This window comes from Ambystoma mexicanum, chromosome 6p (assembly GCF_040938575.1).
Source record: "Ambystoma mexicanum isolate Mex_15411 chromosome 6p, UKY_AmexF1_1, whole genome shotgun sequence".
Classification (NCBI taxonomy): domain Eukaryota; kingdom Metazoa; phylum Chordata; class Amphibia; order Caudata; family Ambystomatidae; genus Ambystoma; species Ambystoma mexicanum.
Window position 1 is genome coordinate 942,615,321 of NC_090935.1, and position 18,080 is coordinate 942,633,400.

At 49.1% G+C, this 18,080-nt stretch overlaps 1 protein-coding gene across 2 annotated transcripts in view; it reads left to right on the top strand.

Moving 5' to 3' along the window:
- Positions 1-15,307, top strand: part of DMXL1 (Dmx like 1) — a 1,868,248-nt gene extending 1,852,941 nt beyond the window's left edge. For both annotated transcript variants that reach the window (XM_069625559.1, XM_069625560.1), the window contains exon 43: positions 13,425-15,307. In XM_069625559.1, coding sequence (XP_069481660.1) covers positions 13,425-13,649 — 225 coding nt within the window. In that variant the 3' untranslated portion in view covers positions 13,650-15,307. The remainder of the gene's footprint in view (positions 1-13,424) is intronic.
- Positions 15,308-18,080: the final 2,773 nt, after the last annotated feature.

Consider the following 18,080-nt stretch of genomic DNA (forward strand, 5'->3'; position numbering starts at 1 on the left):
TCTGGACACTTCGCCTGACCTCGGGTTTCAGCAGACACATCCCTATCTTCACAATACATCCAAATACAGGGCTGTGGTAGAAAGTGTTCTTGACACCCTGGGATTGCACTCATCAGTGGTGCCTACGTATGGTTATGACCTTATCGACACCCTAGATGAAGGCCTTGCCACTGAGCGTAATTGCCTCTGAACCCAAACATTGACGATCCTTTGGCAGCTCTGTGGCAAAATCCATGTTCCATTCCTCCTGTCAGCTCCACCATTTCCAGGAATTACAGGCCGGCTAGAGGAGACCCCTCATACCTCTCCTCTCACCCTTCCCCAGAGGGGTTTGTTATGCAGGCTGCTACGGTCTCTTCTAGGCCCGCATGTTCAACATCTACTCTGCCCCCAGACAGAAAAGCAAAAATGGTACATGCCTTGGCAAAGAAGACCTTCACTTCAGGAGCATGGCCCTCAAAGCAGTTTTGCCAAATACTCCTTCAGTCAATGGACAGCAGTAGAAAATGCTGCTCAGTATGTCCCGAAAGGAGAAATGCGCAAGGGCTTCCTACAGCTAGTGGAGAATGGGAAGGAGGTGGCCAAGCAGTCGCTGCGAACGGGCCTGTCCATCGCCGACTGTGTGGGCCGATCTATGGCTTCGGCCATAAAACTAAGAAGGCAGGCCTACTTGAAAACCTCTGGTTTTTCACCTAACTTCCAAGTAAAACATTTGGACATGCCCTTCGAGGGCTATCTTCTTTTCGGCCACAAAGCCGACGATTCCTTAGAAGAATTCAAGGAATCAAAACTCGCAGCCAAATTCTTACGCCTAGCTGCACAACTGCCCAAACCTGCATTTAGCTTTGCCTCTAGAGCATAGGGCTACAGGAGATATTCTCCTTATGGCAGGAGAGCACACCTCCCACCAGGCCAGGCAAGGGCAGAAGTGTTTCTCGCACTGTGGACGGGGCATAGGGGCTTCCAGAGGCCAACAAGCAGCAGCGAGGGCGACCCAGTGTCTGAAGCCACTTTGATTTCCCCTCTCAGGGCGCACTGGTTGGAGAACGGTTAATGGAGCAATTGCTCCAGTGGCAGGGAATTACTTCCAATGCCTGGGCTCTACAGCTTGTTTGGGAGAATTCTCTGTTTAGGCTGAATTTCCTAACCTAGTGAGTCCCCCAGCAGCTTTGCTGGATTTCTGGAGTTTGTTTTTTTCTCCTACCAAGAGTGAGACTCTTTGTCTCCCACTCTTGGACATGATTTGTGGTGTTCCTTTGACTGTTAATGTGTTTTATGGGCTATGGGGTCCTTTACTCCATAGGGTCTCATGTGTTTTTACTGTGTGTGTTACACAGCACCCTCCGTGCAGTGACACAGGGGTGTCATAGTAACACCCCACCATAGACTCCATACCCTGGGACTGACTACTGTCTCCCAGGGCATGTAAAGTTACCATTTGGCTTTACTAGTCCCAAATTATGAACAGAAACCAGTACAAACCATCATATTGTGGACGTACTGGGCGGGGCAATTCGATTGCCCCGGGGTCTGTTAGTCGAGGGGGCACGTCTCCGTCCCCCCTGATCGAGTTTTGGCTGGTGGCAGTGGATACTACTTTTTATATTCGACCGCGAATATATCTCTATGGGATTTTCCCATTGTTCGAGGCTACAACTTTAATTATTTAATTCTCATAGCCTCGAACATACCGCCGGTTTAATTATTTAATATTAATTCGCCGGTTGGTGTTTTTTGCCAGGACTCGATTCTAAAATGGCGTTTGTGTTCTCTTCTGTGACTCCAACCCAAGTCGAGCCCTTTGTTCCACGTTTTGGCGGGCTTCTTCACAGAAGCCTCCAAAAGTGGTGCCACTCTGTCTGGGTACCACAGGGGGTGTGGGAGGGGGTTTAGGCACCCTGGACTGAGTTACCTTGGTAACTCAAGTCGCACTCTTGTGTGATTGGCCCAAGTGGTGAACCGGCCGGCTCACCACTTAGCATGTTTGATTGACAGCTAGGCCGAGTGAATGGGGGTGTGCTGCATAAAAGCGGGTCTTTTGGGATTGGAACTTCAGAAGTCGCCACAGGACCTGAGAATCCGACGAGGGAGAAGCTGAGCCGACCTGCTACGACGACACCACCGGTGGGGCCCTGCGGAACCGACTCACCACTTCCCGACGACAGAGAAGATCTCCCGGCTGGAGAGTCTTCTTCCCCTTACTGGTGGGCACAACCAGTTTACCTTCTTTTCCTCGCATCCCAGGACGTCTTGTGGTCGAATTGCCCGTGCCAAGCACCCCGGCAACCGGATAGCCACTTACCACTGGACCGCGAATGAAAGGACCGCTCCTTTTAACTGAGAACGCCGCGGCTGGTTTCTTCCCTGGCAGTGCAACGGACTCCTGTCTTCCTCCCCGACGAGATCCTCTCTTCCCCCATACGAAGCACCGACTTGCATCCGCTGCCAGGAACAACTGCCCCCGCTGGAGTATTCTCACCACTTTAAGGTACTGTATCCGCCAGGCCTCCCTTTCTAAAGATTGCTACAAGGTAATAATAATCCCTTAACCTTCTGGACTGGGCTGGCCGCCTTGACCATCTAACTGGTCCCTTTCTTTTGGTCCAACTCTTTCTGAACCTTTTTGAGACTTTTGTGCACTTTTCAACCGTGTGACCTTGGACACATTTCGTTCTGATCCTCTTAAAGTGGATCCGGCTTTCTGAACTCTAACTTCACGGTTTGACTCTGCCTTCCTCTCTTGCTGTGTTCTTTTGAAAGTGTTGGGATCTGTTTCAATTTATGCTCTGCCTTTCACTCTCTTTTAAACCGAATTATTAGAGTGCCATCTGCGTTAAGCGCTCACCGCTGTCTGGAAATAAGTGGGGCTTTACTTAAGACTTGTCTAATTTTCTTTTAAGGGAGTGTATATCTTTTAGTGACCGTGTTTTTGAACTGCTTAATATTCTCCAGCATGGGGTCTGGCATGGATTCACATGCTTATGAATATTCCCCGTCGTCAGGCCGGGAATCCTCGGTATAGAAAAAAATCAGTATCAGTTTCGTTTCTGATCTGTCTTTCTAGTAGTAACCAATCACTGGTCTCTGGGTCATACTGCCCGCAGCCAATGACTGCCCTCTCCCTAAGCCCCGCCCCTGGCAGCCATCCTCAGATTTTTACCGCACGTTCAAGTGTTGGGAGTCCTCGTGCTGTAGCTCTCGAACTTTTGCTGTGTTTTTGCTTTTTGAGGAGATTTTTCTAATTTTTCGGTTAAATAGAGCCTCAAGCTCCACCGTTTCTACATCCGATCAACAGGGATCCGTTTCGGAGTTTTCTACGCCCTCAAGGGTGATGTTTTCGTCGAGTTATGCTTTTGGAGGATTCCAGAAGTTCCGAGGCCTACCCCGGACATGGCCCAGGAGAAAGGAAGCTGGACACCCGGGAAACTGTTCAGGACCTGCCCTGGATGCCAGCTTCAGAAAGTTTTCAAGTGGGACGAGCATTTGTTATGCCTCTACTCTCTCCATGAGGACAAGACGCACACAGAGAAGGACTGTGCGTTTTGTGGGAACATGTCGGAGCGGACCATGAAGGATCGCCACCTCCGTCTCGCCAACTGGCTGGAAGGGAAGAGCCCGTCGGGCGAGAAGAAGAAAAAGAAGTCTGAGCGGTCTTCTAAGTCCTGTGAGGGCGCCCCGGCGACGGGGGCCCAACAAAAAGCTAAGCACCGCGAGTCCGCGGGCACCGGGAGCGCCGAACGGTCGGGCTCCTTGGCTGCCAGGCAGGGCGCATCCTCCCCGGCGCCATCAACCACGAGCCAACGCTCTGGCTCGGGTAAGAGGAAGTCTGAGAACCCGGCGAAGCTTCTGGAGAGGCCCCGGTCGATCTCGAAGATTCCGGCAGAGGGGGAGCGAGGATCGGACCCTCCCCCCAAGGTGAAGGCCCCAGGCGTCCAGAAGGTGACGATGGCCTTAATTCACCCTGCTAAGACCTCGATTGAGGATGTCGCCTTGGCCCTGGCTCAGCCTGTGGGGGCTATACGAGTGGAGGCGCCCTCAGGACCGAGAGTCTCCCTGCCACCGCGGAGGGAGTCGTCTTTCAGGCCCATTGAAAAGACCCCCACAAAGTCCTTGTTGGAAAAGGTGGGGGAGGGGCTGGTGGCCATCGTGGATACGGACACGGCCTCTGAAGAAGAGCTCATCGAAGTCGTGGAAGAGGCCCAGCCCATCAGGAGGGATCCCGACGAGGGCGACGACGAGAGCGATGGTGTCGCCGACAAGGCTCCTCAAGAGCCCTCGCGCCCGTCGTTTTTTTTTGTCAGCGATTCAGTCCTTATGCTGGGAGATAAGGACAAGGTTGCCCCTTCCCCCGACGGAGATACCTGAGCCAGACCCGACGGGGGAACCGGAGCCAGGACCTTCGGAAAGCCCACCGCATAAGAGGAGGACGACGCATCCTAAGCCACCTCTCCCACCTCTGCGGTCTGCTCTGATACAGGCACAGACACGGCTACGACAGGTACAGATGACGACGCAGGCGACGACGAGACGTGTCCCCCGTCACCCCCTGCTCGGGCGTCCCCGCCCGACGAGATTGGATCCTTTCATGCCATGATTTCCAGGGCATCCGAGCTTTTCCAGCTCTGCCCAGAAGAGAAGAAGAAAGAAGGGTTCCTTTACCAACGGCGCAAGGCTAAAAGGAAGACGGTCCTCGCCATACCGCTTCTTGATGACATCTGGGATGAGGGGCTCGCCCTCCTCAAGAACCCTGCCACGGCGCCGGCAAAGAGGGACCGGTACGAGAAGAAGTACCGGGTCCCCGACGCTGCCCCCTTGTGCCTTCGGGCACAACCTACCCCGGATTCGGTCGTCTCGGTGGCGGCAAAGAAGAAAGCTGGGGGGGCATCGGCCTCGACATCAACTTCCCCGCCGGACGGCGAGGGCAGGAAGTTGGACACGATGGGACGGCGGATCATCTCAGCGACGACTATTAAGGCGACCAACGCCCTGGCTATGGTAGCCCGCTACGACAGGGAGTTGTGGTTCAAAATTGCCCCTTTGTTAGACTTCCTTCCGGATGCCAAAAGGGCTGAGGCCCTTGAAATCCTGCAGGAGGGTGAGATTGCTTCGGACCACGCCATCACGGTGGCAACGGACTTCGCCGACACCGGTTTCTGTCAGTTAGGCGACGGCATTTGCTTGAGACGACGAGGATGGCTCAAGGCCACGGATTTCCGCCAGGACGTACAAACCAAGGTTTTAGACATGCCCTTCGACGGGAACAACCTGTTTGGGAAGGCGGTTGATGAGTCCCTTCAGGCCATCAAGACAGACAGAGACTGCCCGGGCACTGGGAGTGCGCCAACGGCGACGGCCGTCCTTTCGGAGCTCCGGAGGCAGACAAGGTGCCTCCATGGGATCCGGCAGTGGCTGCTCCACGTACCGCCAATCGGCAAGATCTTTGTCCCAGGAAGCCTACAGGGAACGCGGCAAGTCAGGTGGTGCCCGTCGTCGTCGGCAGGGAGGTCAAGGAGGCAAGGCGGCCTCCAAATAAGATTGAACCGACCGTGGGGTCGGGCCCCCGCCAAAGCACCCCGGTGGGAGGCCGGCTGGCGAGGTTCGTCAGCGTGTGGGAGTCCATCTCCACCGACCGTTGGGTGCTGGACACCCTGGCCCAAGGGCACGCCCTCGAGTTTCAGAAGAAGTGCCCTCGCGTTCCACCCGTGGCCAGGAAGGAAAATCACGTCCCTCAACTACTGTTGGAAGTAAGGGCGATGCTCAAGAAGGGTGCCATCGAGCTCGTCCCAAAGAGGCTTCGGGGCTCCGGAGTTTACTCAAGGTACTTCCTCGTAAAAAAGAAGACAGGAGGATGGCGCCCCATCCTGGACCTACGACGACTGAACAAGTACATCAAGGCACATAAGTTCCGTATGGTCACCCTCCAGCACGTGCTGGGACAGCTGGAGGAGGGCGATTTCCTGTCGTCGTTGGACTTGGAGGATGCGTACTTCCACATCTCGATTCTAAAAAGACACCGAAAGTTCCTCAGGTTCGTGGCTCAAGGGCGGCACTACCAGTTGAAGGCCCTCCCGTTCGGATTAAAGTCGGCACCCAGGGTGTTCACCAAGTGCCTCGCACCGGTGGCGGCGCGGCTGCGCCTACAGGGGATCCACGTCTACCCCTACCTGGACGACTGGCTCATCCGGGCAAGGACGAGGGAGCTCGCCGTGGAGCACACTGCGAAGACCGTCCAGCTGCTCACGGACCTGGGATTCTCCATCAACTTTCCAAAATCCCACCTGGTTCCGTCGCAAGTCGCCCTGTTTCTGGGAGCCAAGCTCGACACAGTGGCGCGGCTGGCCTCGCCGTCGGAGGAAAGGACCAGGACCATTCTGGGCAAGGTGCAGCGTCTGCTGGCCACGGACATGGCCAGGGTAAGATCTATCAAGTCCCTCCTCGGGATGATGTTCTCCTGCATTTATCTGGTGCGCCTTTGCAGGATTCGGATGCGCCCCTTACAAGAGTTCCTCGACGCCCGCTGGGTCCAGTCGACGGGCAGCTTCGAGGACAGGATCCCTCTCAACGAGATGTTCCGTCAGGCGATCTGGTGGTTGGGTATCCGCTCCCATATGTAGGCGGGCACGGACTTTCAGATCCCAGCTCACCAGGTGACAGTGACGACGGACGCCTCCCTGGAAGGTTGGGGAGCGCACTCCGGAGATCTTCACGCGAGAGGCCTTTGGCTCCCGGAGGAGAAGTCACTCCACATCAACATTTTGGAGCTCCGCGCAGTGTTCTGGGCCCTCAGGTCCTTTCTTCTGTCCCTCAAGGGCAAGGTGGTGAGGATCTTCACCGACAATACCACCACGATGTTCTACATCCGGAAGGAGGGCGGAACCAGGTCCCCGGCCCTATCCAAGGATGCCCAGGATCTGTGGCATTGGGCCGTCGCCCAACGGATGTTTCTGGTGCCTCTTCATCTGGCAGGAATAAAAAACACGATTGCCGACTCACTCAGCAGGGAGCTGCGCTCGTGCCACGAGTGGGAACTACATCAGGATCAAGCGGATCGACTCTTCCGACGATGGAGCGAACCCCCTAATCGATCTCTTCACGACGGCGACGAATTCCAAGTGCCGGAGGTTCGCCAGCAGGTTCCCCCAGCCGAGGAGCATGGGCAATGCTTTCTCGTTCCCCTGGGTCGGGCTATTTCTTTATGCATTCCCTCCGCTGCCGTTGCTGCTCCGACTCATCAACCAGCTCATGAGGTCCCGGTGCAGGATGATCCTCGTCGCACTGGCGTGGCCGAGACAGATCTGGTTCCCGGACCTTCTGGACTTGTCAACGTCCACACCAGTAAAGCTGCCGAAGGACGCAGACCTTCTCTCCAGAGAAGGAGGCGCCATTCTTCACCACAACCCGGAGTCGCTGAACTTGCAGGCCTGGCTCCTGCAGTGCTAGAGTTTGGAGGGTACGACATCCCGGCCGACTGCAGAGAGGTTCTTGCAAAGGCCAGGGCGTCCTCAACTCTCAAGTGCTACGGAAATAAATGGAAGAGGTTATCTGTCTGGTGCCGTGCACAGAAGATTAACCCTCTGCGGATTACGGCCCCTCAAGTACTGCCGTACCTACTGTCGCTGGCCAAAGCTGGACTGGCTCACGCCTCCATCAAAATACATATGGCTGCAATCTCCCGATATACCAGGACTACGGGACGGGCGTCCTTGTGGTCTCATCGCCTGGTGAAAGAATTCATGAAGGGACTATTCCGATCATTCCCGTCGGTGAAGGCTCCTGCCCCGGCGTGGGAGCTTAATGTGGTGCTGACCAGGCTCATGGGGGCCCCATTCGAGCCTATGCATTCGGCGCCTCTGAAGTTTCTGTCATGGAAGACAGCTTTGCTCGTGGCCATCACCTCCGCACAACGAGTGGGAGAGATCCAGGCCTTATCTAGCAAGCCTCCATACTTGACTTTTCACGACACGAGGGTGGTGCTGAGGACGCACCCTCCTTTATGCCCAAGGTGCTGTCGGACTTCCACCTCAACGAGCCCTTGGTGTTGCCAGTTTTCTTGCCGTCGCCTTCGTCGCCGGCCGAGAGGACTTTGCACTCGCTGGATGTAGCTAGAGCGCTGAAGTTCTACGTGGACCGCACAAAGAGTTTTCGGAAGACGTCACAGCTGTTTCTGAACTTTGGGACTGTGAATCAAGGGAAGGCTCTCTCGAAGACTTCCATTTCTAGATGGCTCTCCGGCTGCATCATGCACTGTCACCGGTTGGCAAACCAACTGCTGCCCGGCCGTCCGAGAGCCCATTCGACCAGAGCGATCGCTGCTACCACGGCGTTCCTGTCTGGTGTGCCCCTGCTAGTCATCTGCAGGGCTGCGACGTGGAGGTCGACGCACACCTTCACAAGATTCTACTGCGTCAATCGGGACTCCAGGGAGGAGTCCAGGGTCGGTCAATCAGTGTTGCGCAACCTGTTCGCCTAAGGTGAGCCTGGTGAGGAGGTAAGAGTTGCTTAATGTTGAGCCTGTTGCCACCTGCCGTGGTTGTGCATGTGTGTACTGCTATGTATTCTCTTATTCATGAGCATGTGAATCCATGCCAGACCCCATGCTGGAGAAGGAACAAGTTACTTACCTGTAACTGTTGTTCTCCAGCATGGGTCTGGCATGGATTCACATGCAAACCCTCCCACCTACCCGTCTGCGGTTCTTCACTTGGTCATACCGCCACTTTACGTGCTACCAAATCTGAGGATGGCTGCCAGGGCGGGGCTTAGGGAGAGGGCAGTCATTGGCTGGGGGCAGTATGACCCAGAGACCAGTGATTGGTTACTACTAAGAAAGACAGATCAGAAACAAAACTGATACTGATTTTTTTCTATACCGAGGATTCCTGGCCTGGCGGGGAATATTCATGAGCATGTGAATCCATGCCAGACTCATGCTGGAGAACAACAGTTACAGGTAAGTAACTTGTTCCTTAGTGCCTGTGTGTTTTATTAGATGTGGTTTTAAATAAATAATTATATCTCTTTTACACCAAACTCTGGTCAGTGTTTGGTTGTTCTACTGTGTTCTTTTGACCTATTGTGAAAACTCTGATACTGACTAACTCTTCTGGAGGGAAGTCTGACTGCTCAGCCACAGCTACCAAGTGAATCTGTGTGGTACAGACTGCTACGAAGTGGGTTTACTGCCAAACACCTGTAGTCTTAAATCTTTTGCAGTGGTCCCAGAGGGAACTGCACAAGTTTCTGCCTAACACAGCTCATTCAATGGGGTTATTGTCTGCCCTTTCTAAATAAAGACCGGACAGACCACCCCCACCTCCAATCCAACTGGGATAGGAGCTCCAAGAAGAACTGAGAGCTCTGTTGCGGAAGTGTGACGTGGACGAGGTACCTCCTGAACAGAGAGGATCAGGTTGGTATTCCCGGTATTTCCTGGTTCCCAAAAAAGTAGGTGGTTTCCATCTCTTTCTGGACCTCGGGGCCTTGAACAAGTTCTTGAGGAAAGACAAATTCAGGATGGTGACTTTGAGAGAGATTCTCCACGCTCTCGAACTTCAGGACTGACTGGTGTCTATAGACTTACAGGACGCCTATTTCCATGTGCCAATCCATTGAAAACACAAGAAGTTTCTAAGGTTCACCATGGGAGATCTGCACTATTGGTTGAAGGTGCTTCCCTTTGGTCTTACCTCCACCCCAAGGGTCTTCACCAAGCTCATGGCGGTAGTTGCGGCTCACCTCAGGAGATCCGGAGTCCACGTATTCCTATAGCTGGACGGCTATCTGATCGAAGGGAAGTCTGTAGTGCAGGTCTTGTCCCATCCGCAGGACACCTGGTCGCTGCTGCACAAGCTGGGTTTCTCCCTAAATTTAAAGAAGTCCCATGTGACACCAGTCCAACGACCACAGTTCATCGGAGCAGTCCTATATACCCGGATAGGGAAAGCCATCACTCCCAAGGAGAGAGTGGTCAGCTTGACACAGATGGTGGACTTGTTCCGGAACCATGCCACTCTACCAGCGGCTTCCTTCCCCGGCCTTTTAGGCCTCATGGCTTCCTGTTTTTTTTTTTTTTGTGCAAGAGGCCAGGTTGCGCATGAGATCCCTGCAATGGTTACTGAGGGATCAGTGGTCTGGGTACCTCAGCACTCTCACGGATGTCATCAGAGTGTCTGCATCAGTGGTCAATGACCTGTCCTGGTGGGCGGACCACAACAGTCTTTTGGCGGGGTAACCCTTCTGGCCTTCTTGGCCTCAGACTTGAGTGGTCACGGATGCCTCCTTGAAGGTCTGGGGCACTCACTGTGAGGATTTGCAGGTGAGCGACTTCTGGTCAATGACGGAAGCCAGGTGGCACATCAACAGGCTGTAATTACGAGCAATCAGGCTAGCCCTGAAAGCATTCACCCATCTCTGCAGGAAAAGCATGTCCTGGTTCTGACGAGAACACAGTGGCAATGCAAGGTGGTGTGCTCTCCCGCCCCCTCTGCACGGAGGCGATGATGCTCTGGTTGCTGGAGAACAGGATCTCTGTCTCGCCAGTTCATCCGGTGGGCACCGAGAACAACTTGGCGGATGCTCTGAGCAGGCAGAGCACGGTCTCACACGAATGGGAAGTATGCCAGGAAGTGCTAGAGGAGGTTCTCACTCTCTGGGGTACCCCATCAGTGGATCTGTTCGCAAGGGAGTCCAACAGGAAGTGTGAACTGTTCTGCTCGAAGGAATTCCCCGTAAACGGTGCACTGGGGTAAGTGTTTCTGGTTGATTTGACCTTTGTTCTCCTTTACGCGTTCCCTCCGACTCTGTCGTTCCATGGGTTCTCCGGAGGTTGAAGAGGTTTCGACCGACCATGATCTTGATCGCCCCAGGCTGGGCGAGGAGAACGTAGTACTCCGACCTCTTAGATCTGTCCACCTCACTGGTTTCCTCGGCGTCTGGATCGCCTAACCCAGTCAGAAGGCTGGATACTCCACCCGACCCCGGAATCCCTCAACCTACATGCGTGGCTCTTGGGAGGATGAGATATGACGACTGGGACCTCTCTGAGGAAGTACTTCGTGTTGCTGGCTGCAAGCAGATCATCTACAAGATCTTTGTACGCGTGCAGATGGAGAAGATTTGGGGTGTGGTGCAGGGAACGTGAGATTGACCTTATCTATTTCTCCACTACTACAATGATGGAGTTCCTTCCGTCACTGGCCTCTGCAGGCCTTCAGGTCACCACATGCAAAGGATATTTGGCGGCCTTGTCTGTGTTCAAGAGATTGCCGGATCAAGGTTTGTTTTTTACGATCCCGGTAATGGCACAATTCCTGAAAGGCCTTGTAAATAAGTTTCCGCCAACTCCCTTTGTTCCAGATTGGGTTCTTAGATTTCTGATGGCGACTCCCTTTGAGTCTATGCACTCTTGTCCTTTATGGCTTCTCTCGCTGAAAACAGCCTTCTTGGTGGCTATTACATCCACTAGGCGGGTGAGTGAACTACAGGCCTTGTGCTGTAAGTCACTCCTGCTGAGCTTTTTCCGGGAAAAGGTTTCACTCGCGGGAAGTCCTGGCATCCTCCCCAGGGTTGTATCAGAATTTCACTTGTCACAGTCCATCGACCTTCCAGTCTTCTATCCTGCTCCTCCTCAACCTTCTAAGCAGGAGGAACAGTTTCATTGTCTAGACCCTAAGAGGGCATTGATTTACTATATCTCCAGGACAGCTAGTTTACAGGTCGACTGATCGGCTCTTTGAGGCCTTTTCCTTAGCCTGTAAGGCCTGCCCATAACTAAGCAGACTTTATCCCGTTGGATAATTCTCTCCATAAATGAATGTTACCAGGCCACTGGGAAGGAATTACCATCAGGCATCAGGGCCCATTCCACAAGGGGGGTCTCCGCATCCACCACATTGCAGAGGGGAGTCCCTGTCCGGGAGATTTGTTGCGCTGCGGCATGGTCGTCTTTGCATACCTTTGCAAAGCACTATAGCCTGGATGTGGCTCGTACTTCCGATGAGCGTTTCGGCAGGGCAGTGCTGCAAAATATTTTTATATAACTTTCTGCCCGCCTCCTTCGTTACTGCTTTGGGAGTCTATCAGATGAGAAATCTGCAGGGTAAAAGCAATCCATTGAAGGAGAAATTACTGTACTGTAATGTTTTGTCTATGGATTCTTCTGCAGATTCCTCATCTCGCCTCCCATCCACCGCCGCTCAGAAAGCCGGTGGTTGGTGTGCATCTTTCTATTTCATGTTGACTTGGTGATGGTCCTCTGTTTGTTTTCTGTCTTCCTGCCACATTCTTAAAACAAAGATTTTTCTAACGCTAATTGTAGTGTTCCTTTTCAATTGTTCCTCCTTTGGAGGTCTATATTACTTTCTTTTTAAAGGGCTCATTAGCCAGTTTGTTTTCCTAAGCAGTGTGTGGTGTTCTGGAAAAAAGGGGGAACTCCGGTTGGGGTGTAGTGATGTGGTACTTATACGACGCCTGACGTTACGCGCAGAGCCAACGTCAAAAGACAGAGCAAGACAAATCAATGGTCGATGACTGGGTCGAAGTCCACTAGGCCCCCTGTCGAAATCAGATGATGAATCTGCTGGAGAACAATCCATAGAAAGAACACCATGGTAAGGTAATTTCTCCTTTGGATGGGTCTTCTCTCCCCTTTTGTCTGTTTCCCTGTTCCTGGTATCGCCGGCCCTCTGGCATCTCGACTTGGCGTTCTTTGCCTCTCCAAAAGTCACAGGCTCTGCGGCTTAGTTCTGCTCTGCCTCTCCGAGGCACGATTACATCAGGGGGCTTCCCCTGTGCACTGTACTCTCTCTCTCTCTCTTTGCTTTACTCGTCCCAGGTATATAAAGATCTCTTCTTAAAGAGTTATTCTTTTCTCTTGTATGGTTGGTTTGATTCAACAATGTCTCAATGCAAATAGGAGGATTCATCATTCTTCACAGACGGCAGTCCCATATATGCAGACAGGACGTTTGGTCTAGGGAATTCCTCGCCTTGATTCGTCGCAGTTCCCTATGTGATTGAGGGGCATACTGTTTATTCTAGCTCTGAAATTAGCACATACTTTCAAGAAGGCTACTCCGATATGTATAGAAAGTGTGATACATTCTCTATTGAGGAAATGCATGCATTACTTGGAGAGATCCTGATCTTTCACTTACCTGACAATACTGAAAGTGCTTGTCCTGTATTTGTTTTTTTTACATTAATTTAAATAATAAAAGTTTATTAAAAAAGAATATGATGAATCTTTGGGAGAAATTGTATCCATTAGAAAGACCATTACCCAAGGTAAGCTATTTGTTTGTTTGCTTCCTAAATTATTTCCTACCTGTAAACATTCGTTCTAGTTCTTATGTTAAGATTTCTGTCAAACATGTGCATTTGATTTCATGTTCATATAAAAATGTATGATTTTCTATTCTTTTCAGATATGGAGTTTGTCCACCTTTAATCTTCTTCACACTTTCATCAATGAGCATGCGCGACAATCCATTTTTAGAAATATAGGAACTGGTGTTATGCAGATTGAGGCAGGACCAGCCAATCACATCTTCTCTTGTGGAGCTGATGGTACTGTGAAGATGAGAATCCTGGCTGATCGATTTAGCACTGCAAATGAAGTGCTGAAAAATGAAGTGAAATTCATGCTTTAATGACATTTTCATGCCAAGAATAATTTCTTTCAAAGACTGGGATATTCCAAGGACCTGTGCAACAGACGGAATGTGCAATTATTTTTTTTGAATTGTGCCACAAAAGGGACAAAGCTTTACTTTGTCAACCTATGCCTACAAGCTTTTTAGTTTGATTCCCTCTTTACTCCACTCTCTCCAAATGCACTGATGCCTTAAAGAAGATTAAAAAGGTCATTCAGAATGGATTGCTAAATTGCCTAAAGGAAACATAGGTGATTATGTAAAAATATATATATTATATACATGTTTTTGCTGCTGAAATCTTTTATTTGTTATGAACTGCCTAAGTTTTAACTTTTGTCCAGAAATATGCACACTTAGAAAAACTATTTTTAAACATTGTTTCTATCTTCCTAAGATTATAATTTAATAACATATATATATGTATAAAGATTATCATATGAGTTATATTTTATTTCTGTTGATATAAAGAGAAACTAAGATGTATAGAGGATAAACAGTTGTCTTCTTTAGATGGCAAGGTACATATTTAATAGTATGCCACTAGTGTAGATAAAGCCAACACACAAAATATTCCTTTGAAATTGCCCTTTGTTGCGGCTTTAGTCCAAAAATGCAGAAATCCTTTTTCTGCATTTAAAGTATTTTTGAAATATGATTAAATGAAACCAATAACTTGAAGAAGGTATGTTACATGTTGTTCAACTACTTATTTGATAAGCACAGTTACACGAAAATGTAGCAAAAGTACAAAATCAAGTATAAAGGGCGATGGGCGCATTCATGGCACTTTGTTTAGCCAAATTATATACTTTTTAATGTTTTGACCAAATAACTGAAATGTACAAAGCCTTTAAAACTTTTTTAATATGCTAAAACTATTTCTGGTACTCTTCAAGAAATGTTTCCTTGCACTACTTCAGTGAAGTATGAAAAATATACAGTGATTTCTTGGTTGACATGCGTGAAAATAGAATAGGTGCAGATTTATTGGCTAATGGCATCCAAATGTTCTGCATTTGTGTTTTGTAAAATAGTTACTGTACAGTTCAGACAGCAAGCATTGTTTTGTGTAACCAACTCGGATCAATTTCATAAACATTGAAGTCCAAGATGTTCGATTTAGCTTTTAAGCAAATAGTGAATTTGTAACATACTCAGGATACTTTGATCTTAAAAGTATAATTGTTTAAAAATGTTTTGTAAATTGTACTATATGATGATTTGCAATGTATATTTGGAAACCTGTTGTGCAAACACTATGATGAAGAAGATGCATTCTTGCACATTAGATGAACATATAAACAGTGCAACCACAGTGAGACTGATGTTGCCATGAAAAATGTGTGGAGGTGGTTTTGAAGCGGTTTGCTGAAGCATTTCTTCATTTAACATTCTGCATTAACATTCTGATTCAATGAGGATCAATCCTGACAATGCTTTAAACAGTTTTTGGTAGACTGAATTATCAAATTTTAATTTGTGTGCTGATGCAAGACAATGTGTCTGGGAACAAATGTGTGTTTTAATTAGGGTATTTAATATTAGAATCATACATTTAAAATTTCAGTGACGCAAAGGATTAAAATTCTAAATGTATTTATCACACATTCGTAATCTTTTAAATAAAAATCATGCAGACCTTCTGCCTTCAAGCAGGCGATTGATGCTTTCAGAAGAACACTTGCTAACACTTGTTACTATGCATGGAAATATAGGTTTGGGTTTGTTTATAGATTGTTAAAATGTACTTATATGTTCTAAAGCAAACCAGTATTTCTAATTGATACCAATTGATTCAGATTCCTCATCTAGAAATATCTACAGACATCAGACTTGATCCAGAAACTTTTCACCTTTCTGTTTGTCAATACACAGTCTCCTGGAGTACCTTTAGGAGTAGAACTGTGCAAGGATCATGACCATGACCAGTCTATAAAGGCTGCACCAGTGTCCATATTATCAGTTTCCTCTCTCCCCACACAGGAGATGTTTGGATCAGGAGATGAGTTTTTTCTCAGGATTTGTTTTTTATTATGGGTTTTTTGTTCTTAGTAAGTTACATTTATTTATCAATCTATGATGCTGATAAAACAATTGTTCTACATAAAGCACAGAGACTATACCAATTTTTAGCAAAATAGATTGAACACAGCCAAATGTCAAACTTGTACAAACATGTATCTAGAATTAGAACGGTCAGTCCTCTTTTTGTCACCGAAATTGATGCAAGCTAGAAATGCAGCCATCATCCATGCCTTTGAGCCTCTTGGCCACCGCTTTATTATTATCCACATAATCAAAGAGAGGGAATACTTTTAGAAAACTAAGCACATCATGTTAGACATGGTAACTTTCTACATCTTGATCAACCACAGATGCAGAACAGATTTCTAATGGACTGCTTCCTCCCACAGATTGCTCATCTTGGATAGATCTGTCCTGAGCCAGCTGTCTTCGTAAACTTTGTCAGGCACTAGGTGTACAATGTGACTCCACTTAGCACCATAGGGCACTCGTGATCCCAGATGTAATGTCAGGGGCAGTATATATGGATCCAGCAGCAATCACCTCAGGTTCTTTTTGTTTGTGCCTGCCATATCCTGCTTTGGCATATATTTCACTTTTTGTCCCTTTTTTTTTTCAACTCCATCATGCCTAACCTTAAGGTGGTCCGCTAGCCCTGCAGGGATCATGCATGGCAGATGTCCATGTCCGATCCTTACAAGGTTTGCCTTTATTTCCTCGAGGATGAGTTTAATTGGGATGACTGTAGTTCATGCCAATTCATTCACCCTGAATCCTTCTGAGATCAGGTACCTCTAGAGATGGACGCCGAAAGGAGAAAAAGAAGAAAGAGCACCCACTCTCCTACCAATCCATCGAAACAGCACTCTTCTTCCTCCTCCAGAAAGAGAAGCCGTCACACTCGTGCTCAAGGTCTAATAACAATGTAGAGTCTCCTGAATATTCTCCATTTAAGGCGCAGATCAAATGGATACGACCTCCTCTGCAGATTCCCTAACTTTTAAATGTACAGCCTGCAGGCTGTTGCCTCAGAGAATTTGAATTGTGTTCACAGGGCACTGGGTGGCACCACCCCTACCCACAGCACCACAAGGAAGTTGGTATCCATGGTGTAAATTGGAGCCCAACCGTTTCTTTTTTGACACTACAGGATGCAGACTTTGTCACTGCTTGAAGCTGTGATGCGACAATGGCCACACAAGTTCGAATTCTTTCAATTATTTGCTCAGTTTGTTCAATTGATTTTTGCTAAAATGGGTAAGAAAACTGTAGGTTTCATGGCTAGCATCACTGACACCCATGACTGCTGCATATGGTGACTGGGAGTCTGGCATGAGAGCAATGACTGTGAGGCTTACTTGGCAATTAGATCAAAGGCTAGGGAGGAGTCCTCTGAACAACGGTTCCTGTTGTCTGAGGAGAAGGTAAAAGAGACAACCCGACAGCCAAAGGGCTGCATTGGCTCCTCGGAGCTGGTGCTCTCTGAGCCCTTGCAAGGGAGGTCCGCCACCAAGGGCCTTTGCCCAGTTCTAGGGGTAAGCATGGAACATAATCACATTCTAGGAGTGCTTCCCAGTCATCAAATGATAAGACTGAGAAGTAGCAGAAGGCGAATGATCCCACTAAGAACCTACCTATCAGATCAGTGATTGCAGCTGTCACGGAATCGCAGCTGCTGGTGACCAATGTGGTACCAAGTGACTTGGTGTACTTCCCACACAAGATGTTGCCAGTGTTCGCAGATGTGTGCCAACAACTAACGATGGCACCTCCTGCAATGCAACACCATTTCTGAGACCCAGCACCAAAGGACTCTGTCGTACTCAGTGCACCCAGTACCAGGGCAAGAGAACCAGGCACTGGTTGTTAAACTGTTTGGCAGGAACTCCTCCACCGGCTGCGTGGTGGCAAACATGGCACCACAGGAAGTAGCAATGACATCGTGTAAGACGCAGTGGCCTCGATACCTGTGTAAAACTCTAATAAGCACTCTAAAAATAAGTCAAGTGACCCAGCTCTTTACAAGCCACGCTGTGCCCGGTCCCCACAGAGGACTCAATTAAGGCCCATGTCCTGCATTCACTCTCAACAAGTATTTGAACATACAGGCATATTAAAAAAAAACATGGAAACATTTTATTCATAACTTAACGATGAAACTCAACATCAAGATTAGAAGTACTTTTCTCAATTAGTGCTGCTAAAGCCACATAAGTGTAGATTAGTAACCCTATAAAGTGCAACAGTGACATGAATGGTGCAATATGCATAAATCAAAAAAAGAAATACAATATTAAGACAACTAAAACATAAGAAAAAGAGGAAGGGCCAGAAATCATTGACATCCCTTATTGCTCTCAATGCAAAGCTCAGCTAGATGGACTGTGGCTCACAAGGTGT